Below are 25,572 nucleotides of genomic sequence, written 5' to 3'. Positions count from 1 at the left end.
GGGTCTTGACAATCATTGAAGGAGATGCCGATTTGAGAGGGAAGTAGGTGAATTCCACCTGGGACATCTAAGTGAGTGTCTCCACTAAGTGGGAGGAGATGGGCCTGGAACTCGGGATGGAGATCTGGGCTGCAGACAAAAGTTTGCAAAACGCCAGCACAGGTTTGCAAACGCGGCTACAGGTGAAGCCGCGGAGCATGGGCCCAGGAAGAGCGCGCAAAGTGGGAAGAGGCCGTAGAGCAGGATGGTCCACCTGACAAATGGCACGCGGGTGATGCTGGGGGAATGAACCCTCGAGGGATGAGGGTTGGTGGCGTGTGTGAGACAGAAGGTGAAATGCGTCGGCCCAGAGGCTAGGCTGGGTGGGAAGAGAAGCAAAGCCATGAGCAGGGTGAGTGGCTCGGAGAACAGGAAGTCAAAGGACTTACTAGCTGTGGAGCCTCGATCCTCTCACTTGACATCCTTCCAAAAAACGTGCCCATTTCCTGTGCAGCAATGCCAACGCTCTAGCCGTTGCTATTTCAGATCCGTATATCCACCAAGCTGCGTGGTTCCTTTTCTATCATGTCCTGCACAAAACCTAGGAGTTGCAAGATAACACTTTCTGGCGGCAGAAGCAAACAGTGAGCCCCTTCCCACACTCCCATAAGCTTGACATTCTTCCTCCAGCTGCATGCCAGACCAACACTAAGCAACTGTACGACTCCCTCAGGACAGGCAGGAATGGGAAAATAGAGCAGGACTGAAATCTATTAAGATTCGTATCCGTAGAAGTTTGATGAAGCCAACAAAGGACATTAGGATAAAACTAACTGTAGCACAACCCCCAGTCTTTAAATGGTGTAGAGGTTGAATCAAAGTGCTTGAGTTAATGAGAATTTCCTTTTTGGGCAAACTTCTTGGTCAACAAAGCTATTAGCTGTTTAGATATTGGGAGAGAAACCCAGTAATATATTACGCTTTGGAGAAAAATAATAAAACCCACTTGTGATCTGAATCTTGAAAACCTCAACACCTCAATTTATTTAATCAGGGATTCTATTCTTGAAATGTTGGGAACACCGCAAAAGGGGGAAAAAAGTAAAGCCATACTTCTGCTCTTGAAATCTAAACATCTATCCTAATATTTGTCTGTGCTTGTTTCATCCTTGTGCTGCAGATCTCCAAAACTGGGATGAGGGTTTTCCCTGTTTGTGTTTTTTTAAGTTTGAAACACTCGTAAATCAACTACACTTCAAAAAAAATGTAAAAAAGTAAAAAAGCAAAAAAACAAAAACACTTAAGAAGCCTTTTTATTATTTTTAAAGATTTTTTTTTTATGTGGACCATTTTTAAAGTCTCTATTGCATTTGTTACAATATTGCTTCTGTTTTTTATGTTTTGGGTTTTTTGGCCATGAGGCATGGGGGATCCTAGCTCCCTGACCAGGGATTGAACCCACAACCCCTGCATTGGAAGGAGAAGTCCTAACCACTGGACTGCCAGGGAAGTCCCCAAAGAAAGCCTTTTTAAAGAGAACAATAATCATAGAATGTTACCGAATTGTAGAAGATAAGACACATTAACTTCTGTTGCTTCAAGAGGTACCCAGCCGACAGTTGGTCAGTTGTCAACTATTATGTAGTTAATAACACCAATGCCCAAATCTGATGCAGACTCTCTGGAATTTACACCACCTCTCTGTCTTGTTGTAACAAGAAATCTCTCTGGTTCTAAGACCTTCCGGGATATGTGAGCACTGGTAGAGGGAGTGCTATGGTCTGTTTGTGCCCCCCTCCCCAATTAATTTGTTGAAATCTTAATGTCTGATGTGATGGTTTTGGTAGGTGGGGCCTTTGGGAAGTGCTTCAATCACGAGGATGGAGCCCTCATGGATGGGCTTAGTGCACTTATACAAGAGGCTCCAGAGAGCTCGCTGGCCCCTCTCCCATGTGAGGACCACCAGACGCCTGCAGCCCAGAGGGCGCCTCACCTGGCCCAGCTGCACTGACTTCCAGCCTCCAGGACGGTGAGGAATAATTGTCTGTTGTTTATAAGCCACCCGGTTTATGGTATTTTGTTACAGCAGCAAATGGACGAAGATAGGGAGGGAGCCTTACTTGGTCCAAACAGAGAGAGCAGTTGAAAGCCTGGAGAGGAAGGCTTACATTGTGTGGGGATGTTGGGAGGAGGGGGCAGGGGAAGGTGCATGCATTGCCATCTGCCCACTATTGGCACACACTCGGCAAATGTTTCCATGAACGGAATGAACTAATTCTGGTTCCCATTTTGCTCTTAACCTGTTGTGTGACTTCAGGCAAGTGATTGTGCTTGACCCTCAGTTTCTTCATCTGTCAAGTTGGGCCGACCTCTGAGGTGACCCCCATGATCGCATCTATGAACTCTGAAGCTCTGGGCACGTGAAAACTTGAAGAGTAAGAGTTGTCTCTGTTCTGGGACTTCCCTGGTGGTCCAGTGGTTGAGACTCCACGCTTCCACTGCAGGGGGAGCGGGTTCCATCCCTGGTCGGGAACTAAGTTCCCACATGCCTTGCGGTGTGGCCAAAAAAAAAAAAAAAATTTGTCTCTGTTTTGCTTCTTCTCAAATACTGGCAGATATCAAATTTTCAGGTCAGAAAACACTGCCAGTATTTTCAGTGGCTTTCTTCTAATCAACAAGCTTTTTAGCTTTTTAAAACTATGTGTTAGTCCCCCAAAGGCTGATTTCATTATAAGATTTTTAAACGTTGGTCCGAAATGTCTTTGTGTTTGGGAATTGAACCTTCTTTTAAGAAGAAAATCTTATTCACTTTCTTTTAAAATAAGATGGGATTTCTAGGCTGTACCACAAAATCTCATTTTAATGCCTAAAGTGAGTAGTAACCTATATTCCTGCTATTAATTCTAAGTTCTGACAACAACTGCAGATACATCTACTACTGCTAGTTTATTACTGTAATTAATTGAATACTTACTATGTCTCAAGTACTATGCTTTGCATTTTATATATATTCCCTTTAAGCTTTATAACAACTCAGTAGGGAGGATATTATTCCTTTACCACACATATAAAAAGAGGCTCTGAAAGGTTAAGGGACTTTATCCAGCTAAGAAATAATAGAACCAAGTTTTAACCAGGTCTGGCTTATTTAAAAGTCCTTGGTCTTTCCACTATGACAAGTAACTGTTCAAACAGACTTATGGAACACAAGTCAACAGTAAACTAATATCTGTATTTATGAATATCAGAAACATTGATTCATTTTTTAAAAAAAGAAAAAAAACCTTGTAATATGTATTTTTTCCAAAAATGTCTTCAAAATATGCCTCAAATTACCACACTTAAGGCTCTTCATTTTTTGGTACAAACTGAATCAAATCAACTATATATACTCTTTTGACATTTTCTAATTCAAATAAGAAAACAGCCTTGATAATACTAAAATGAACGTTAAAAAAGCCCTCTGAAGGAAACAATGCTCCCCATGTTAAAATAACCCTTAAAAGATTTAAAAAATAATGGCCACCATCAGGCATACAAAGGAAGTCCCTGCATTTTTCACGTTTTATGTCATGTATTCTTGCTGATTTCCACTTCAGCAGGGACTAACTTGTTTTGTGGTAGCTGTCGGGTCTTCTGCAGATTCTGCTACAGGTGTCGTCTTGTACTAAAGAATAAGTAACTTCTAGTATTACCACACTGGCTGCAGGCAAGATGTCAAGAAACATGCAGTAGAAGTTGGCTTGAAGCCCTTTGCACATATAATTACTCTCTGAAGTTCCAATCTACACAATAGCAATTTATAGTAGCAACATCATTCCAGCACATTGAGAGAAAAGTTAAATTTAGCTTATTGGTAAGAATAGTCTACGGCAGCTTAAAAGAGTCATACAGGTTTTAAATAACTCTGAAACATGAGAGGACCGCCCACATTCTTCCCAGTCTGCTTGGAACACAGGCAACTTGACACTCAGCCTACAATTAGAAGGTGTACAGTGTGCAGTCCAAGGAGCTGAAAGACCTTCCCACGATGACCAAAAGAAATATGCAGATTACAGTCAATCATTCAGGAGTTAATTATTCAGATTCATCCAGTATCAGCCAGAGTAGACCTAGCTAATCTACCTTGTATCACTCATTTTCATTTCGTTTCATTTCAGTGACTGAAAATGATAACCTGCACTTATCAGCAAGTTGTGCATCTTTCAGGAGGACTTAACAAAATTCAGCTGAGAGAAAAAAGCACACTCTCCTATCAGCTGATATTTTGGACTCTAAAACCCAGCTCTGCTAAAGAACTGGGGTAACTGAGGGGAGAGGATACACCAGAATCACCCTAGGAACTGTTTCAACCAACTCACTGGTTTTGTTCAATCCGTGAACTTGGATTATATGTTATCATTTTGAGGTGGGCTCTATGATTCATCTGAAGTTCTTATTAAACCTTGCTTAAAGTTAAATCGTCACAACGTTTGCAAATCCTAGATGGGGGGGATGGGGAAGACGAGGAAGCACTTCCACTCCAGATGCAAACACTGAGCATTTCATGTAAAACTTCTCTTCCATGTGAAATCATTCAACTCCACATGCTCAGTGAATTCAGCTGATTTACAAACATTTATGCAGAAGCCAAAACCCCTAACCCTACAGTCCTGTTTAGGGATGGTCTTGCTTATGAGCGGCTCACAGATGATTGGCAGTTTGGCCGGGTCTAAAAATAAAAGAATGGGAAGAAGGGTTGAGCATACGCAGCGATGGAGAAAATAATGAGGATGATTTGCAAGTGAGGATTATGAAAATCAGTATCTTCACCTTAAGACACACATTGTGAATGATCCAAGTTTTAGTGACGTGCAAGTTAGATTGTGACTCCAAATTATTTCACAAGGTAGAAGTGTCCTTAAAGCTTTAATCGCCTTAGTTTATTTCACTGTCAACAATTGTTTTACAATGCCTCATTTAATATCTGTGAGTGAAAATAACCTAAAAGAAGTATAGTTCCGTAGTTACGAGTTCAAGCTTAGTGAATCACATGTTTAAGCTAAAACAAAACTGAAACCTCACGTTTTGGAAACCAATCACTGAGTTCCTTCAACAGTTCTTTTTTATATATATATATAATTTTATTTATATTTATTTAGCTTTTAAAATATTATTTATTTATTTCTATTTACTATTTACTATTTCTATTTACTATTATTTGGCTGCGTGGGGTCTCAGTTGTGGCATGTGGTGCGCGGGCTCAGTAACTGTAGCGCGTGGGCTTAGTTGCCCCATGGCATGTTGGATCTTATTTGCCTGACCAGGGATTGAAACTGCGCCTCCTGCATTGGAAGGTGGATTCTTAACCACTGGACCACCAGGGAAGTCCCCTTTCAACACTTCTTAAAAACTTACTATGTGTCAGGAATTAAATCTGTGGGGAAAATAGGGCAACTTTGAACTGGGGATTGATCTGATGATATGTTTTAGAAAGATAAAGGGAGAGAAAAGGGAGAAACCAGAGGCACCGAAACCAATTAGGAAGGGATGAGGGCCTGAGTCCTGTGGTGGGATTAGAAACAAATGAGTGGAAGAGAGAAATATTTTAAATATTTTAAACATCTTAAAAATGATCGGGTCTTCCCTGGTGGCGCAGTGGTTGAGAGTCCGCCTGTCGATGCAGGCGACGCGGGTTCGTGCCCTGGTCCGGGCAGATCCCACATGCCGCGGAGCGGCTGGGCCCGTGAGCCATGGCCGCGGAGCCTGCGCGTTCGGAGCCTGTGCTCCGCAACGGGAGAGGCCGCAACAGTGAGGGGCCCGCGTACCGCGGGAAAAAAAAAAAAAAAAAGAATCCGAAGTATGTGTACTTTCTTCCCAATGGTGCCTACCATAATTTATGCAGTGATTAGTTTTGAAAGAAGTAATATGTGAGTTACATTTTTCCACATTTACCTTCTGTTAATGAATACTGGTCAGAAAGAACAAGAGCTGTATCTTTGAAATCTTACTTTCTTCTACAAAGAACTTGTCTACATCTTATCAATTTACAGTCAATAGGTTCAAACTTGGCCCATGTGGGCAGCTTGTCAGGAGCTTGGGGGCCACACCTGAGTTAATCGTAGCCTGCCGTTCTCTTTAAAACAGCTCACAGAGGCCAGTGTATTCAGCTCAGTGTGGACCTCAGAATTCTAAGAACGGGAGTATCCACGTCTATGCTTTTCTGTAGACAGGCCACAGCTCCAGGACCACCAGGCCTGTACTCAGCCATCAGCCTCTATTTTATTTTAATTTTATTTTTTATGGTCTTTAAAGAAAAAAAAATGTTTTGAGTTAATTAACCCATGGCTTGAAGGATCTTAGTTCTCCGACCAGGGATTGAACCCGGGCCGGCAGTGAAAATGTGCCAAGTCCTAAACACTGGACCACCGGGGAATTCCCCAGTTTCTATTTTAATCTCACTTCCTCTTCAAAATGATTGTCATCCAGCAATGCCAAATATATCTGCCACAGATCACGGAAGTCCTTTATAATTCTTATGATGTTCAGTTCATCTTTATGTTACCCGAGAATCAACAATAAAATTGCATCTTGACTTTTAAGTCCATGGTAAGTAAGTGGGAAACAAGAAGACTAGGGAATGGTATGTTTGATGTTCTATGTTTAGATAGTTAATAAATTTGAGATTCGAATTTAAAGAACATCTCTGTACCAGTGACATATGTGTCACAAAATCTGGCTGATTTAATTTATATAAAGACTAAATTAAAAAATGTCTTTTTAAAACCCATGCTTAAATACTGTGTCCCCAAAACTATTAGTCCTGTGCTGAGGAGCTCAGCAGCTGCTTGAAGGCTGTGCTGGCACCTCAGGTCCTGCTCTAGCACTTGGTATGTAGGGTGGAAGGGAGGGATTCAGTGCATTGTAATGGTCACCATGAATTGGTTACATCACTAAGATGTTACTAAAAGTCTGGGAAACTAGATTGATCTGTATCATCTCGGGACACGTTATAGGTATTTTGATTTTGGGGGGAAATCTTTGCTACGAGCTGCCTTTTCTTTTCATGTGCCTCTTTCTCTTAAAAAAGCTGACAAGAATCAAAACCGAACAACAAACTAATCACACCATTAAAAATCCAACAAGAGATTGATGTGTTTCAGATGACAAAGCATTTGTACAGTTGACTACTATGCAATTATAAAAAATAAAGAAAAGCACATTATGATTCACAAACGTTTAAAATATAAAACATGATGTATAGTGAAATTCTGTTTTTGAAAAAAACCAGATACATGAACTTTAAAATATATATCCTCATTTATATAAAGACAAATACCAAAATCTAAAAAGTGGTTATCTCTGAGCAATGGGGTTGCAGGGGAGTTTTGATTTTTGCTTATCTGTATTTTAATTTTTTCCATTTGAACGTATACTAAGAAAACGTTATAGGGAAAAGAATCCCAAATTTTAATTGCTTTCTAGTTAATTAAATATTACTGCATTCTATTAAATTTCTTCAACATCTCTGATTTTCTTGCTACATTTTTGAAAATAACTGCAAGTTTACAAAAGAGGATAAACGTGAATCAAAATCACGAATGAGGAGAAAGGTGTCTAAACAGGAGTGGCCAAGGCCAAAATTCTGGAAGAAGACACAGTTTGGCCAGGCCTGGCCCTGTAGGGAGAGGGGAGATCAATGACAATGACCACGAGCATGCATCAAGTCCTATTATACCCAAGTGTCAATACCATTGCTTTATAGGACACATCTCCAATTCTCACGTTCTTGAAACGCTGGAATTCTCTCTATGCATCACACGATAACACAGACTCAGAAGGAACTTAGTTAGAGCTATGTGACTGTGTGATAAAGTGGGTGCACTAGAGCTGACAAGATCTTGCTGAGGCCAAGGCACGGGAGCAAATTTGGTCCCAGGAAAGATGGAGAGGTGCTGATAAGCCCTGTGCTGCTGCCCTGTTTCTCCTAATCAACGTTCGGTCCTGTATCACTCAGCCAACGGCTGGTCCTTCAACACGTGGAGCCGCAGTTAACATCACTCACACGGCAGATGGGAGAGTGAGGCCTTCTGTACAGAGAAAAGGTGCAACAGGCTTATCCCGAGGACACGCAGATGTGGGGGGATGTTTGCAGCCAGCTCAAGGAATTGTGCAAAGTCTAAGTTATTCAACCCTTACAGTGAGAGATAGTAGCGTGTCCTCTTTGTAACCGCCATCTGTCAGATAGAGGTGCGGGTAGTCAGTAAAGCCCCGCCGAATTGCCAGCCATTGTGCTTGGAGGCTGGGCAGTCAGTTAGGTTCATTATAAGCAAGTCACTCTTGGTTCACCAGCCTAATATTGTGAACTGGTAAAATAATATTCTTTGTCTTTGGAATTTATCACTATTTAAATATCTATTTCTCTGCATATCACTATCTAAATATGTGTGTGTATCTTGCTTAAAAATCATCTCCCTCTCTATAATACAAACGCCATGAAGCCAGAGAGTTTTGTCTGTGTTATTTGTTGCTGTAGTCCCCATACCTAAAATAATTCCTAATTCAGAGTAGGCTGTCAGTAATATTTACCGAAGGCCTGAATCAACTGTGTCACGAACATCAACATGGCTCATACGCAGCGGCTGAGAAGGTTCCCACTGTAGAGACGGCTGTGTTTGAAAGTGGCAGTGGGATGGCTGCATGGAAAGGAACTCGGGCATCTCTGAGGTGTCAGCATGAGGTCCAGCTCCGGGAGTCAGCTATGTCTCGGTTGGTCAGGGAAACTATGAGATCTGCTCAATTCTATAAAAGAAATAATTAGAAATTAGAAAGAAGACTCAAAATGGAGCTTGGATAAAGGATCTCTTTGGTAACAGAGAACTGAAAGATGGGTAAGAATTGACCACAACAAAACAAAACAAAAAATTGTAGGATATGGTATGTGCCACTAGCGGTCAGACTGTCCCAGTGCTTATTTCAACCACAGATTTTAATTTAAATAATAATAATATCCATTTGGATAGATGAGCACTTGTTGGACTGATTAGGGTAACTGGAAGCCAGTTAGGATTATGCTGATAGATCCAATCGGAAAAGGAACGAGAATGTGGCTTGAGAGAGCGAGTCCTGGTGACTAAGGGAGAATGTATGGAGACCACTACCCACAGGGAAAGACAAAGAAAAGGCGAGAAGCACATCTTCCGTGAATCCACAGCACAGGGGGTGCAAAATGTTGACAATGTGTCCTGGGGCAAAACCACCAGGACACACTTATATATCTATAAATTTATATATTTATAGATATAAGTATATCCACAGAGTAGCAGCTCCCTGAAGAGGCACTCGGGGTTCTTCTACTCTGGAGTTAATCTGCTTCTCCTTTGCTGCCTCTTACAATACACCCCTTCTGGGTGCTGTGCTATGTATAGTAAGGGTGACAAAATAAAACAGCACATGGTTCCTGGGATGAAGGGGCTTGCCATCTTGTGTTTTCAGCGAAGGTGAGGGGTAAAAGACAAACTGTGGTGGGTGCAAAGTGAAAGAGGATGCAAGAAGTAGGCTCAGTTAAGCTAGAGCACCATTTTTTTTTTTCCTTTCTCTTTTCTCCCCCTCTCTCCCTTTGGAGGTAACCTTGGTCTGCTCTAAGAATTGAGAGAAGAGAACCAGAAGAAAAAAATTCCTTTCCTGTTAAATTAAAAAAAAAAAAAGCAGCTAGCACATAATGACGCAAGGGAAAGAACAAAATGAAGTAACTCCACGTTAGTCAAATCTTGGTAAAAATGAGAATGAGACAGGTTAGCAATAGTTAGAGGCTTCCGAATACTAGGCAGTGGGTAAAGAATTCCTAACTTGCTGTGTGGCCTTGGACCGATGTCTTAAGCTCCCTGACCTTCAATTTCTTCATCATAAAAATGAGAGCATTATGTTAGAACAGCAGATCTCAAATGTTTGTCCATTTAAGAGTCAGGGACTTGTGAATAAACCAAATTCTCTAGCCTCAACCCCAGGATTTTGACTTAATATCGCCTGCATGAGGCCCAGGAATCTGTATGTAAGTGACATCCCCCACCCAACACACACACCGCCCCCAGATGTGTGATACAACCCTCACTCTGGGGAAACTGCCTGAAAGATCCTACGTTCTGTGCAAGGCATCACCCTTACAAAAGGGAAACAGCAGAAACATTAAACACGCAAATTGCCATTTCTTTTCTTCCTGTTTCCATTTATATATTCCCATTGTAATACATCACAAATAGTTTAAAGCAGGAATTATTTCATAAACAGTATAATTTAATCTGTATGCAATTCCTTCTTCAGTGAAATCAAAATTATACTTTTTTTTCCGAAAATGAGGCTTAAACACAACACTGCATTCAAACTAAGAAAAATAATCAACTTGTATTCACAAATCAAAATGAAAAGTTTCCCCAAAATATCGTGATTTAGGAATTATGATGTGGAGAGTCTGAGAAATCAAATGCAGACTGTTTCCATTCTCCTACTGAAAACGTATTTTAAAAGTAGTGACTGTTTAATATGCAGGCCTACTTGTTAGCAAGGCATCCCTGCAGCTCCTGGTGGTGTGGGACTGGATATTAGTACCCTACACAGCAGTGGGAGGAGGACAGGAAGGACAGCACCTGACCCTCGCTGGCAAGTCAGGCAGCACTGCAACCTGGCGACACCTCAGTGTAGACGCCCGTTCCCATTCATGTGGACAGGAAAAAGTGGTACTTAGCTTTGCGCTGTGCCTTTTGGACAGCTCCTCTGCCACCTGGCACTTTCAGGATATAGTATCTGATTAATGAAAATACCTTAATTTTCCCTAGTGGCAAAGGTACATGACTTGATTGCACAACCATTCGGTACTGACACTCCTTATCCTGTGAGATGATTTGAATCCAACTGAAATTACAGCACTCATTGCTTCAGCCATGAATTTTTTTTTGAAATTCAACTACTTCATGATTTACTTTAACAAAGTTTTCCTGCCATCATTCTGCCTTAGCGTTTAATCTGTTTCAAATTTAAGTTTACAAGAAGTACAAGAGCTTTGATGGCTCCATATTTATTCAGTGAAGATCAAAGGCCTTCTTTGCTTTTTTTCGTCTTTTACATCTGCAAGGGATAACAGAACATTTCAGATGACAGGTTTTCTTTCCACCAAAGAATTTAGCATGAGAATGCCTTCATTTTCAAGCATTTATTTTTCTCTAAGCCTCAACGTTCTCCAAATTATAAGCATGCTGCCATCACACATGGAATTTCATTCAGTGTTATGTTTCAAGAACACCAGGGATCTAACACACCATTCTTAATTGCCACCAGATACAGCTTTGTCCCTCTTCTTCCCACAAAGCTCTTTTCCTAGTAAGACTGGCTTTAGGGCTTATAAAATGGTATAAGTCAAAGGTTGTTATCTTCCTAAACAGATCTTAGAGAAGATGGCTCTTTGTTGTGTTGTTTCCGTCTGGCAAAGGATCATTGACATACTTAAAAGATGGAACACATATGGAGAAAAATATAAAACAGGCAAAAGATGACTGTCCCAGTATATAAAGAACTAAAAATCAGTAAGAAAAGGACAAAAGAATTCAACAGAAAAGGAGGCCAGATATCCAAACAGGCAATTGCAGAGCAGGGAACTCAAATGATCAATAAATGTAAAAGGATACTCCAACTCACCAGTAATCAGAAAAATACAAAGTAAAGCAACAAAATACTATTTCACACAGATCATAATGGCAAAAGTTATAACGTTTATAACTGAATAATTTTCAGAATGCTTTTTAAGTATTTTTAAAGTTTATAACTTTAAAGTTTATAACTGATGGGAATGTTAAGTCACTATGGAGAGTAATATGGAGGTTCCTTAAAAAACTAAAAATGGAGCTACCATATTATCCAGCAATCCCACTCCTGGGCATATATCTGAAAAAGACGAAAACTTTAATTCGAAAAGATACAGGCACCCCAGTGTTCATAGCAGCACTATTTACAGTAGCCAAGACATGGAAGCAAACTGACTTTCCATCAACAGATGAAATGGATAAAGAAGATGTGGTACATATACACAATGGAATACTACTCAGCCATAAAAAAGAATGAAATAATGCCATTTGCAGCAACATGGATGGACCTAGAGATTATCATACTAGTGAAGTTAAGTCAGATAGAGAAAGACAAACACGATATGATATTACTTACATGTGGAATCTTAAAAAACGATACAAATGAACTTATTTATAAAACAGAAACAGACTCACAGACAGAGAAAACAAACTCATGGTTACTAAAGGGGAAAAGGGGGGAGGGATAAATTAGGAGTTTGGGATTAACAGATACACAGTACTATATATAATATAAAATAAACAACAACAACCTACTGTATAGCACAAGGAACTATATTCAATATCTTGTAATAACCTATAATGGAAAAGAATCTGAAAAAGAATATATAAATGTATACACACACATATATCTGAATCACTTTGCTGTACACCCGAAACTATCACAACATTGTATATCAACTATACTTCAGAAAAAAGAATATTGTTATAAAGTTTAACAATATTGTGTGTAGGCCAGGATGTAGACAAGCAGGAACTGGGATAAACTGCCAATAGTACTATAAGTTGGTATAAACATCTTGGAGAAAAACTGGCAATAAATGTGAAAATATACATAGACTGTGAGTCAGCAACTCTATATCTAGGAATATATCCTAGAGAAACTGCACTTACCCACAAGGAGAAACAGGTAGCACTGGTTATAAGTACTGCTTGTAATAAACACGGAGGACAAGACAAACACCCATCAGGTTGGTAAGGGAGAAATAAATTGTGATACCATTAAACGATGGAATGGATTCAGCAGTTAAGATAGTTAAGATCTATATGTTTCAACATGGATGTGGAAAATGACTGAAAAAGCGAATTAGTGAACATTATGTACTATTTATAATACTATTTATATAGATTTAAAACTCTACAATTAATATTATATATTATTAAATATATGCATATAGTAAAAGCTTAAAAATCATGCAATAAATAAACTCTAAACTCCTGATTCCAGTTGCCTGTGGGGAAGGGAGAGAGGGAGTAGAGGGGACCCACAAGGCCTTCAACTGATTAAGTGCTGTTCAGATGTTCATTAGAAGATGAAGCAAATAAAACCAAATGCTAATGGCACAGGGAGATCAGCTCCGTGCTTTGTGACCACCTGGAGGGGCGGGATAGGGAGGGTGAGAGGGAGACGCAAGAGGGAGGAGATATGGAGACATATGTATATGTATAACTGATTTACTTTGTTATACAGCAGAAACTAACACACCATTGTGAAGCAATTATACTCCAATAAAGATGTTAAAAAAAAAAAACAAGAAAAACCAAATGCTAATGTATTTCACTTTCAAGTGGAGAGGACACTGGGTTTTGTTATATCATTCTTTCTACTTCCCTGTATTTAAAAATATTTTTAAACTGATGTATTAACAAGTAACAGTGTGGGATACCTGGAAAAAAATCTCTGGATGCCCACAATGATCCTTTTAAACGGCGAGGGTGCTACAGTGGGGCCAGCCACTCTGTGGCGCTAGTTCCTCCAAATGCCGTGATGATACTTATAAAGCATTCTGAAAATTATTCAGTACAAGGGTTCTTGTCAAAGACAGTCATGAGAACTGAGCTTTGTCTCACAGAACACTGACTGAAGTCGGGGATTATAGAAATAAAGATATAAAAATTGGGCTTCCCTGGTAGCACAGTGGTTAAGAATCCGCCTGCCAATGCAGGGGACACGGGTTCGAGCCCTGGTCCAGGAAGATTTCCACATGCTGCGGAGCAACTAAGCCCGTGAGCCACAGCTACTGAGCCTGCGCGCCACAACTACTGAAGCCCGCGCGCCTGGAGCCCGTGCTCCGCAACAAGAGAAGCCACTCCAATGAGAAGCTCACGCACCTCAACGAAGAGTAGCCCCGCTCACTGCAAATAGAGAAAGCCCGCGCACTGCAACGAAGACCCAACACAGCCAAAAATAAATAAACAAATAAATTTATTTTAAAAAAAGATATAAAAATTGTCACCTACATTTTGTATCTGACATCAGAAATGAGTCCTACCATCTTAGCTGACTTCCTGATGGATCCTAAGTTCCTGAAAATTCAAAGACAACAACCTCTCCTAAAGCTATTCAATGTGTCAAATTACTTTGCTTTAAGCAACTTGTACTATTAAGCAATTACCTTAAACTTGAGTAAAATATGCACAAATAAAATAGTACATTCCTTTAGGGCCGGCACGAACTGCAACACACACGTGGGCAGATAACTTCTATGAGTAAACTGACCATAGGTACAAGTGAATTAATGAATAAATAAAACCATATGCAATCCATGTAGTCTATCTTTGATTTTACAATCTTGGTAGACGGGAACAGGGGATTTATTTCTCTAAGAAAAAAAGTAGTGCAAGTATTACAGCAAAAGGTGACTGACTTACCCTAGGCTTCAGCATCAGAGCTGGGCAGGGGTGCGGGCTTATGGTCCCTACGGCCCTTATCATGGGGATACAGGTCCTGCCTTAAGGAAAGCGCAGCTGCGCCATTGTGCATGCAGTGTTGTCACAGCACCTAACTTTCCAATGTAAGCTGAAATCCAGATTTTATGGTAAACATAACATAATTTCAAATTGTTGGTTGAATAAGACTGGGGACAGCCCAAAACGTGAGCTATCGTGCACTGAAAGAAATATTATGCACTTGTAGAAAGAATAAGGAAGCTTTTAAAATACTCACAGAGATGGGATTAACATACACACGCTACAACATATAAAACAGATAATCAACAAGGACCTGCCGTGTAGCACAGGGAACTCAATATTCTGTGATAACCTATATGGGAAAGAATCTGAAAAATAGATGTACGTCTATGTCTAACTAAATCACCTTGCTGTACACCTGCAACTAACACAGCGTTGTAAATCAACTATACTCCAATATAAAAAAAATACAGAGCGAGTGCCACAATATATCAAGTGAAAAAGGTGAGGTGCAAAAGAGAATCTGTAGCATGGTATAGTATCTGAAGTGATGGAAAGGGGGGGAAATGTTTTTCCTGCTTATATTTTCAAAAAGAAAAAAATAGAATAAACCATGAGATCATAAAGGGAAAAGAAAATCCCTGAAACAAATGAATACTGAGTAGGGAGGGATGGGGTGAGGCTCGCTAGGGACTGGCCATACCCGCCACTTACACGGTCTGCTGTGCAGTCAGCCTCCCAACCAAGGGAGAGTCCTGCCAATCAACAGCCTCCCTGAGTGAGGAAACCTAGGCCTGCCACCTGGTAGTTATCAGCTTAGTCCTTAGTCATAAATACAGTCCATCAAACATTTACGAAAAACCAACCACATGGAACAGAAAACAAGATGAACAATGTGATAGGATCCACAAGAAAGTGGAGATAATTCTTTAACAAACAGACCTATGGGAAAGTTATAATTAGGCATCTTGATAGAGAGAATGTCCCAGGCATTAAACAAGCACAAACCGATATGGAGGAAAGAGATCAGGAACAGTCAGGGATTAAAGGTGATTATCAAACAAAGAGCCCACCCAACAGGCGAACACTGTCACCCTTCGTACCTCTGGTTCCGCAGCTGTGGACTGAAACAAATGTGAGCCAAAAATATTCAGAAAAATCCTCCTCACCGTCAGTGGGAATGTAAACGGGTGCAGCCACTGTGGAGAAGTGTGGAGGGAGGGTCCTCAGAAAACTAAAAACAGAGGTGCCCTATGAGCCAGCAATCCCACTTCGGGGTATGTATCCGAAGAAAACAACAACACTGACTTGAAAAGAGACATGCACCCCAGTTTTCACTGCAGCTCTATTTACAATAGCCAAGACATGGAAGCAACCTAAGTGTCCATCGACAGATGAATGGATAAAGAAGACGTGGCACATATATACAATGGAATATTACTCAGCCATAAAAAGGAGTGAAATAATGCCATTTGCAGTATCATGGATGGACTTGGAGTGTATTATGTTAAGTGAAATAGACAGAGAAAGACAAATACTGTGTGATATCACTTATATGTGGAAACTAAAAAATACAGCAAACTAGTGTATAAAACAAAGAAGCAGGCTCACAGAGATACAGAGAACAAACTACTGGTTACCAGTGGGGAGAGGGAAGGGGGGAGGGGCAATAAAGGGGTAGGGGGTAAAAAAGGGTTATTATGGGATTATATGAAATCATGTGTGAGACTTTTGAGAACTGTAAAGTACTATAGAATTTAAAGACTCCTTCATTCAATAAAAGCAGTAAATTAAAAAAATAAAAATCATTTCTTTGAAAACAAATATTCAGAAAAAAAAAAATTCCAGGAAGTCCCAAAAAACAAAGCTGGAATTTGCCTCACACTGGCAACTCTTTACATAGCATTTTTACATTGTATTAGGCATTATAAACAGTCTAGAGATGATTTAAAGTACACAGGATATGCACAGGTTATGTACAAATACCATGGCATTTTATAAAAGGGACTTGAGCATCCTTGGATTTTGGTACCTGTGGAGGGTCCTGGAACCAAACCCCTGTGGATACCGAGGGATGACTGTATATATAGAACATTTAGATAAGAAACAAAACTGGCTAATGAACATGATAAATTTTAATCTCACAGTAATCAAGGAAATGGAAGTTAAAACTAGGTATTTTTCATCCATCGGATCGGCAAAAAGAGCAACGCTGTTTTAATTAACTGTACTAGTTTGCGCTGCAGTAACAAATTACATAGACTAGGGGGCTTAAACCACAAACATTTATTTCTCACAGCTGTGTAAGCTCTAAGCCCGCGATCAGGTTGGGCTCCCCGCGAAGGCCCTCCCCTCTTCCTGGCTTAAGGATGGCCTCTTCCTGGGTTCTCACAGCTGGAGAGCAGAGAGGAAGCAAGCTCTCTTCTCTCCTCCCAAAGGCACAAATCCCATTCACGAAGGCTCCACCCTCATGACCTAATTATCTCCCAAAGGCCCCACCTCCTAACACCCTCACCCAGATCACACTGCGGGGGGGTGGGGGTGGGGGTAGGGGGTGGGGAGAGGGTTAGGATTTCAGCATATGAATTGGAGTGGGAGGAGGGTACACCAACATTCAGTCGCAGTCAGTAATCTCATGCTGTATCCACAAACCACTCACTAGCTCTCTTGGTTTCTGTGCACTAGGAATTCAGTAGTGGTTTGGCTGGGCAGGTTCAACTTGCGTGACTCCTCACGAGGCTGCAGTCATCGAAGGCTTGCTCGGGCTGGAGGGAGGAGAGGCTTCTATTGCCGTCGGTTCCTCTCCAGACCTGCTCGAGGCCTCCTGGCGCGGCCACGGGCCTCCTTCGGAACAAGCGGTCCAGGAAAGCAAGGCTTCTCATGACATACCACACACGCGGTCACTTATATTCTACTGGGCACAGACCAGCTCTGATTTAGTGTGGAAGGGACAACACGAAGACGTGGAAGTCAGGAGGTGAGGATCATTGGAGGCTGGCTACCACAACTGCCATATTCAGTATGGGGGAGAATGGGAGGGAACGGGTGCCCTGACAGACCACTGCGGGGTGTGTAACTGGTGTACCTCATTTAGAGGGCAGTTTGACAGTGGGTGGGTGGTAAGATTTAAAATGCAACATACCTTTGCAGGTATTCTATGTGAAGGACATACGTGCAAGGAAGTTCAGTGCAGTATTTGCAATAACAAGAAAAAGGGGGAGGGGCTTCCCTGGTGGCGCAGTGGTTGAGAGTCTGCCTGCCGATGCAGGGGACAAGCGTTCGTGCCCCGGTCCGGGAAGATCCCACGTGCCGCGGAGCGGCTGGGCCCATGAGCCATGGCCGCTGAGCCTGCGCGTCCGGAGCCTGTGCTCTGCAACGGCAGAGGCCACAACAGTGAGAGGCCCCCGTACCGCAAAAAAAAAAAAAAAAAAAAAAGAAAGGAAAAGGGGGAAAACCTACATATCTGTAAATTAGGGAATGCATAAATTAAGGAATACTATAGAGCAGTTAAAAAGAATGTGGCAGATCTATGATTGACCATGGAAAGATTTCTAAGGCACATTGTTAAGGATACAAGAAGAAAATACTCCTCCATTTACGTAAAAAGAAAACCAAATGTCAATACATGAATACTGATTTTGTGTGTGTGCACAGATATCTCTGAATGTCAAAATCTACAGAAAAGCTCTGGAAAGACACATGTAAAAATTTTGGTGGTTACTTCTGAAAATGGTACCAGAGGAGTGGGGCGTGAAGGCAGCACTTTTAATTCATAATACTGTCTTGTTTGAATTTTTAACAAAAATAAATAATCTAAACATTTAAAACTGGAAAATAACGGACTTTGAGTGACAACCCAAAGTGCCCTCTTACAGTAAAGAATTTGGGCTTTTGTGGCTAGACTTTATTTGAGCTCTTCGGAGACCCTTTATGGCTCACTTATGGATTTCTAGCTGCTGCTACAATTTTGTTGATCTCAGATCAAGTCTTTAGAAAATTAAGGAAATAGAGCAAGGTCTCAATTTCTGAGTCTGCTTTCACTTGTCGGGGTGTAATGAATGGGAAACGGCTGTTAGACAGTCTGGTATTAAAGTATCTGACTCTCAGCCTCTTAGTTTCATCAGCTATGAAATGGGGACAAGATATACTACCTACTGTACAGTGCCACTACGATCCAATGAGACACCAAAGCCACTGGTACCTAGTAGACACTCAAACGGTGGCCACTATCAGTGTAGGTCCATTCTAAATCTCTGAGCAGAAATAAAGCACTGGTTTGGTCAATATAAAGGATGTACCTGAATACATCCTAAGGGTAATAAAACCAATAAAACCACAATCATGTGTGGTTTACCCTTATTCTTCCCATGAGTACTTTAGGAAGGAGTACCACCTTGATCGCAGCTTATAAGAGTGTATTTGCTTACTTCACTCTGTATGACAGACCATATATACACTCCTAAATGTAAAATAGATAGCTAGCGGGAAGCAGCCGCATAGCACAGGGAGATCAGCTCGGTGCTTTGTGACCACCTAGAGGGGTGGGACGGGGAGGGTGGGTCAGGGAGGGTGGGAGGGAGGGAGACGCAAGAGGGAAGAGATATGGGGATATATGTATAACTGATTCACTTTGTTATACAGCAGAAACTAAAACACCATTGTAATGCAATTATACTCCAATAAAGATGTTAAAAAAAAGGGTATTTGCTTTACCATATGATACCACTTATATGTGGAATCTAAAATATGACACAAATGAACCTATCTATGAAACAAATACAGACTCACAGACATAGAGAACAGACTGGTGTTTGCCAAGGGGGAGGGGTGTGGGAGAGGGATGGATTGGGAGTTTGGGTTTAGCAGATGCAAACTATTCTATATAGTATGGATAAACAACAAGGTCGTACTGTACAGCACAGGGAACTATATTCAATAACCTGTGACAAACCATAATGGAAAAGAATATGAAAAAGAAGGTGTGTGTGTCTGCACACACACACACACACACACATATATATAAATATATAAAACTGAGTCACTGTTGTACAGCAGTAACTAACACAACATCGCAACTCAACTATACTTCAATAAATTTTAAAAAGTGTATTTGCTTGAACTATAAAATCAAAACACAATTTATTGAGTTGTAGAGAAAAAAATACCAAAGCATATATATCTATAGTTATCTATTATCAAATTATAATACATTTACTCTCCAGGAAAGCTTAACTATAGTTAGAAAAATAACTGGCTCTAACATCAGTTTTAGTATCTCCTCAACTTGAACATTCCTACCAAAGTATCTGTATTCATGAAACATGTAATACAACAGCAGCCCACACACAGGACTAGAATTCTATAGGATTACAACCCTGTGTTACAACCCTGCAACTCGGTAGAAGGGAACTGAGTGTACAAGTCAATCTTGCCTGTGTTACTAATCCACTGCATTGTTTAGACAGGCCCTTCTCCGGGCTTGAGCTTCCTCAGGGAAAAGCGAGGAGTCTGGATTAAATGATCTCTAACAACCCCCCCTACCCCCAAATTCATGACACCGTGTTCTCTAGCCCTCCCTTAATCCGAGGCACTTCTTTTCCTTCTAAAGTGATCAAAACATCAGATGTAACTTCTTGTTCATCTTGAGAATGTGATTTCCAGCAAAGGACCTACTTTAAAAAAACAACACTGCAACAGAAAGCAGACGGTCTGTAAAGCTGCTCAGGACGCCGAGGTATAAAGCCTGTTAGATGGTGAGCAATGACAGCAGGGGCTCACCGACCAGCCGGTGGTTCTGCAGCCTGGTGCAGGTGTCCCCTGAGCGCTGTGCGCTCACCCCGGGGTCACCGCAGACTGAGGGCTCTTACAATAAGATCCAAGGGTCACTTGGAGGGTTGTTTCTGATCCAGTAAGTCTGAGGTGGGGACTGAGAATTTAAATTTCTAGCAGTCTGTAGGTGATACTGATGCCACTGGTTCACAGATAAAGAACACTTTTGAAACCACTGCCCTAAGCATTTGTATTTTAGATTTGTATCTTGTAAAGGTTTTAAGAGAGGCTTATTATTAATTTTTTTTTTTTTTTTTTTTTTTTCTGGTACGCGGGCCTCTCACTGTTGCGGCCTCTCCCGTTGCAGAGCACAGGCTCCGGACGCGCAGGCTCAGCGGCCATGGCTCACGGGCATAGCCGCTCCGCGGCATGTGGGATCTTCCCGGACCGGGACACGAACCCGTGTCCCCTGCATCGGCAGGCGGACTCTCAACCACTGTGCCACCAGGGAAGCCCTATTATTAATTTTTACAAAATATAAATGGTCTAGTTTTGGTATCATATATTTGGATTCTGAAATTTGTTTTGATTGAGATAAATGAAAAACCCTGCAAATTAATTACAATTTTTCAGCTGGAAAGAAAATAAAAAAAGATCTCCGATGACTGCTTTATAAAGGGCAGCTAATATGACTGCCAGTTTATTCACGGGGTTTGTACTATCACAGCCCGTCTCTGCCTCAGTTACTTTTGCCTTACTGGTTTACTCACTATGCCGTACACATTACTGAGAATTGCTTTGTCTCATACCTTCTGTACTATTGCCAAACTTGTCTGTATAATAAAATATCTATTAACGTGTGTCAGGTACCCTGAGGTTGAAACTCTCAAGGAACACACTTAAGAAAAGTGTGCAACTGCTTTTCTCTTCAGTAGTTCAACTCTGTAAAAATACAGGACATTTGAACTTTCTGCTTAAAGCCACAGTAAAAATTAGAATGTTTCCTGTTCATAGATAAAGTACATTCAGTTTATCTCTATTGCCATCTTTAACAAGACTGCTTGTCAAGCTCCAGTTTTTCTCATGAAGAGTATTGTTCCACTTATCATCCAAATACTTACCGGGACAAAACCAGACACTTCGAGACAGGTAGGAGACAAGGCTGTCCAACTTCACGTATTTGGCCACTCTACGATGCTATGATTAACTTAACAGTTTCAGAATTCCAGAAAATTTTCTAATATTCGAGACGTATTAATAAATTTAGATGCACAAGCTACCTTTAAGTGTAACTTTTTAGCAAGAAGGTGATCCTCAGCAGAGTTGGACTACAATTAAAAAGAAAACATAAGACCTTTGTTTCAGAATTCCAGTACATATTTCACAACGCATGTAAACATGCTAGTGAGTTGCACAGGGTGAGAATGTCTGAGAACGTACTTTTCTGGCCGGGAGAGCTGAGAACTCGCTCTGCAGAACGTGACAAAAAGCATTTAGGGAGTGGGGCCGTGGTCGTCTTCGTCACCGCATCCCTTGCGGTGCACACAAACACTTCATAAATGTTCACTAAGTTTAACTGGAGAGGTTACATGGAACACACACACACACACACACACTCTTGATACAGTGTATACACACTGAATAATCCCAGTTACATAGTTTCAAAGTCAAGAATAAACATTTTATTCAATGAGGTAGATAAAAATACTCAAAAGTAAACTCAAAAGTAAAGCATTTTCAGAAGTGTCCACATATTATGGATCTATAATGTATCTTTGAATTTACGCAGTGTTAACTGTTTTCATAATTCTTGTCTATTCAAGTGGTTTTCAATGTTTAGCATACTTATGATTTTTATTTAGCCAAAGTAATCACTAAAAAGATATAACGCAAAATAATTCATTTTATTTCTTAAATGTGTACGTATTTACAGTCATAAAAATTTTCATGCTCTATAACTTATGAAATACTACACTTTCACGTTTATTAAAAATTAAAAAATCTTAGGAAATCTATTTCTATTACTTACGGAGAAATTAATGCCAGAATGATCAGAAACTGTCAAGTTACTATTATTAGCTTAAGATGTCATCATAATCACGAATAGCATTTAATCACGAATACCTTCATTTTACTTTTAAAACCATACTCACGACTTTTAGGTTAAAATCTCATAGTGGGGCAGTAAGACTTCACTCCAAATCAGAGTCACATATGGAAGGAAGCTTTTCATTCAAGGTTTCATTAGGGTCCACAGTAAAAAGATACATTTTCATGAGGGTTAACACGATGGATAGCCAACAAGGAGATATGCTAGCAGGGGGTAGAACTGCCATCTAAGCATGCACGGAGCCCACAGACTACTTTAGAACATGCTGTGTCCTTGATTATTGCCAGCTTTTCTATAATGTTCAGGTTCTCAAAGGTCACTGAATTTTATAATTATCTCCAAACAATTTTCTTCAGGGTCATTTAAGCTTTGTCTAAACAGCTGGGTGTGTTGCCAAGCAACAACACCATCTCCTCTGCTTAATTCTGCTTCCAAAATAACTTCAGTGGCACCAGAAAAATCATGATAGGAGCGAAGAATTTTATCTGTTGGAGAAAAAAAAAAATTAACACTTTGCTTTTGGTAAGAACATAAAAGAGGTAGTTTCGGAATGCATTTGACATACCTGCCTTATAGGTAAAAATCAACCCTTAAAAAATAAATACAAATTATTCTTTATGGAGGAAATGTGTCCTCTGAAGAAAGAAATGATGTTTTCTCCTTCCATCTGTGTTTCACAATGAAAAACATCAGCCCTACTATTAATAATGAGGTTAAACTACAGGTTTTAACTTAAATTTTTTTTTTTTGTTTGTTTTACTGCAACAGTATGAATAACTCTAGGCTAAGGAAAACTCTTAACTACATCTCAGATAAGCACAATCACCCTTCAGAGTGCTGAACAGACACTTCACCATTACTTCTCCCGTCAAATGCTTACCGCCCGCCAGCTCTACTTGTGCTGCATCAGATCTCAATTTCCACTGTACTGTTCCTGTCTCAAAGGTCTGGCTACTTGTCCTAATGGAAATGTTATCTACGTTGAGGCCAACTGACCCACATTCAAACTTCCAGGAAATGTAAGCATAAGACGATCCTTCCTTTCGGGTTAAATACACCTATAAAGTAGGTGGGAGAAAAGGAACTGTCAGAGATAATCAAACAGTGTAGAAAAACACATATAGTCAAAGTCTTATTGCCACAGGAACTATGCACAAATGGTGATTTAAAACATAACTTTCCCCACTGAAAAGATTTTTACTGCTAACAATTTTTCATTTTATTAGCAATCTTTGCGATAGCGTCTTTTGCTATGGATGTAAGGTATTATTTGAATACAGGTGCCTCAATAAGTAGAGCCCTAAGGCTGCATGCTAACCAAAATTTTGGTAAATCATATTCTCTTTTAAATTACCAACTCCAGCTATTTATTTTTTATTTATTAATTTTTTACATTTATTTATTTGTTTATTTTTGGCTGCGTTGGGTCTTTGTTGCTGCACATGGGTTTTCTGTGGCTGCGTCCAGTGAGGGCTACTCTGTTGCGGTGTGCAGGCTTCTCATTGTGGTGGCTTCTCGTTGCGGAACATGGGCTTCAGTAGTTGCAGCACGTGGGCTCAGTAGCTGTGGCTCGCAGGCTCTAAAGCACAGGCTCAGTAGTTGTGGCTCACGGGCCTAGTTGCTCCGCGGCATGTGGGATCTTCCTGGACCAGGGCTCGAACCCGTGTCCCCTGCATTGGCAGGCGGATTCTTAACCACTTTACCACCAGGGAAGTCCCCAGTCCAGCTATTTAAAATGAACTTTATGATGAATCCTGCTGAAAATGAAGTCTTTTTAAATGCAATTATTCCTTAATGTATCTTCTTTTCTAAGCCTGGGTTTTCAGATAAGCTTTCCTAGAATGAGATGGGCCATATCCTCTAAATCAAGCAAATACCTCAGTCAGTGCTAAGCAACGGGAAAGGTTTACAAGGCTAAAAGTCCATGCTCCCCGCAAGCCTCTCTAAACAGGATGCTGCCCAGGCCTTCACCGTCAGTGCTGTGACCACCATCAATGTCCTCCCTAAGACGTCCAGACCGACCGCTGCCTCCAATCCAGCTCCCTTCACAGTTTCATCCACACTCTTCAAATGTGCTGACGTGAAAACTGAACGTCCACAGCCCTGGCCCACTCACCCAGGCTTGAACCCCTGAGAACCTGACTCTTTAGTCATTTATCCCTAATGTCCAAACTCCCACAATAATCCATGCATTTCTTTGAAATAAGTCTTGAAAATAAAAAACAACGAAAAACCCTTTCCTTTGGTCTTACTGCACTTAACACTTCGGTCATGACGTTACACTCATCTTTCTGCAACTGCCTAATTAATGTTTTTAACATCCCACTGCCTCCTATGGTTTGCTGGTCTAGAACGTACAGCAAGTACCTGCCTCTTGCATGACATCCAAACTCGCAGTTTTCATGGTCCTCCACAAGTGCATCCCGCCTTGAACTGCCAATACTCCGTGACCCAAATATAACTGTTTTATTTCAGGTGTGCTTGTATTATCTAACTTAACCAAATCATAAATGCTCTGGGGGCACAGGCTCTGGGTTTATGGGGTTTAATAAACAGTATTTAAGTACTAGAAACTTGCGCGCGCACACACATACGTTCTTTCAGAAACAGCTAATCTACTTCTCAGGGGCAAGTAGCTGGCAGTACCGCATGAAACACACCTGCCATGGAAATGTCCAATTCCTTCCTATTCTAGCCCTCAGCCATCAAGTAAAACGTCAGTTGCTGCTAGCATGCTGTTGATACGCTATTCTGCTCGGCAACCCCTACCTAGTTTTCCTCCAGGTTAAATATGCTGGCTAATTTGAGTTTTTAGAATCAGTGAGCTGGAGACAATGAAACTGTTACACAATCACTCTCCAGGGAAGATGACTTAAAACTCCTTAGACCAGAAACACATAAAGCGCCTGCTGCTGTCCTGCACAACCATCCCAGCTGTCTGCACGGTCGCCTGCCCCACTCGGGTCCCGGGTACCTCACTCTAGCACCTCGGATGCGTGTGTACCTCCTGCTCGCTCCCCCGAGAGCTGTGTGCATGGAGAGTCTGGGCTCAGGGCTGCAGCAAAGCTGCCAGGGAGCTGTTAGTCTCACCAACACTAAACTCCTGGGCACCTAGGGATTATCCATAATGTAATTACTCCTCCAGAGGAGAGGCTGGTAAAGGGGGCTACCTGGGAAAGAAAAGCCAGACAG

General features: G+C 41.0%; 1 protein-coding gene and 1 long non-coding RNA gene across 4 annotated transcripts in view; both read right to left on the bottom strand.

Moving 5' to 3' along the window:
- Positions 1-299: 299 nt before the first annotated feature.
- LOC137224351 (uncharacterized) lies at positions 300-18,911 on the bottom strand. Its single transcript, XR_010943310.1, has 3 exons — positions 17,161-18,911; positions 8,548-8,760; positions 300-580 (listed from the first exon to the last, which is right to left on the bottom strand). It is a non-coding gene; the product is annotated as an uncharacterized lncRNA (long non-coding RNA).
- Positions 18,912-21,926: 3,015 nt separating this feature from the next.
- Positions 21,927-25,572, bottom strand: part of NGLY1 (N-glycanase 1) — a 63,110-nt gene continuing 59,464 nt past the window's right edge. For 2 of the 3 annotated variants that reach the window (XM_067737336.1, XM_067737334.1), the window contains 2 exons: positions 23,261-23,438; positions 21,927-22,865 (listed from right to left, as the gene is read on the bottom strand). In XM_067737336.1, the coding sequence (XP_067593437.1) occupies positions 22,690-22,865; positions 23,261-23,438 (354 nt within the window). In that variant the 3' untranslated portion in view covers positions 21,927-22,689. The remainder of the gene's footprint in view (positions 22,866-23,260; positions 23,439-25,572) is intronic. The other variant, XM_067737337.1, reaches the window with a different exon arrangement.

This window comes from Pseudorca crassidens, chromosome 5, assembly GCF_039906515.1.
Source record: "Pseudorca crassidens isolate mPseCra1 chromosome 5, mPseCra1.hap1, whole genome shotgun sequence".
NCBI lineage: Eukaryota > Metazoa > Chordata > Mammalia > Artiodactyla > Delphinidae > Pseudorca > Pseudorca crassidens.
This window is presented reverse-complemented; position numbering and strand designations above follow the sequence as displayed.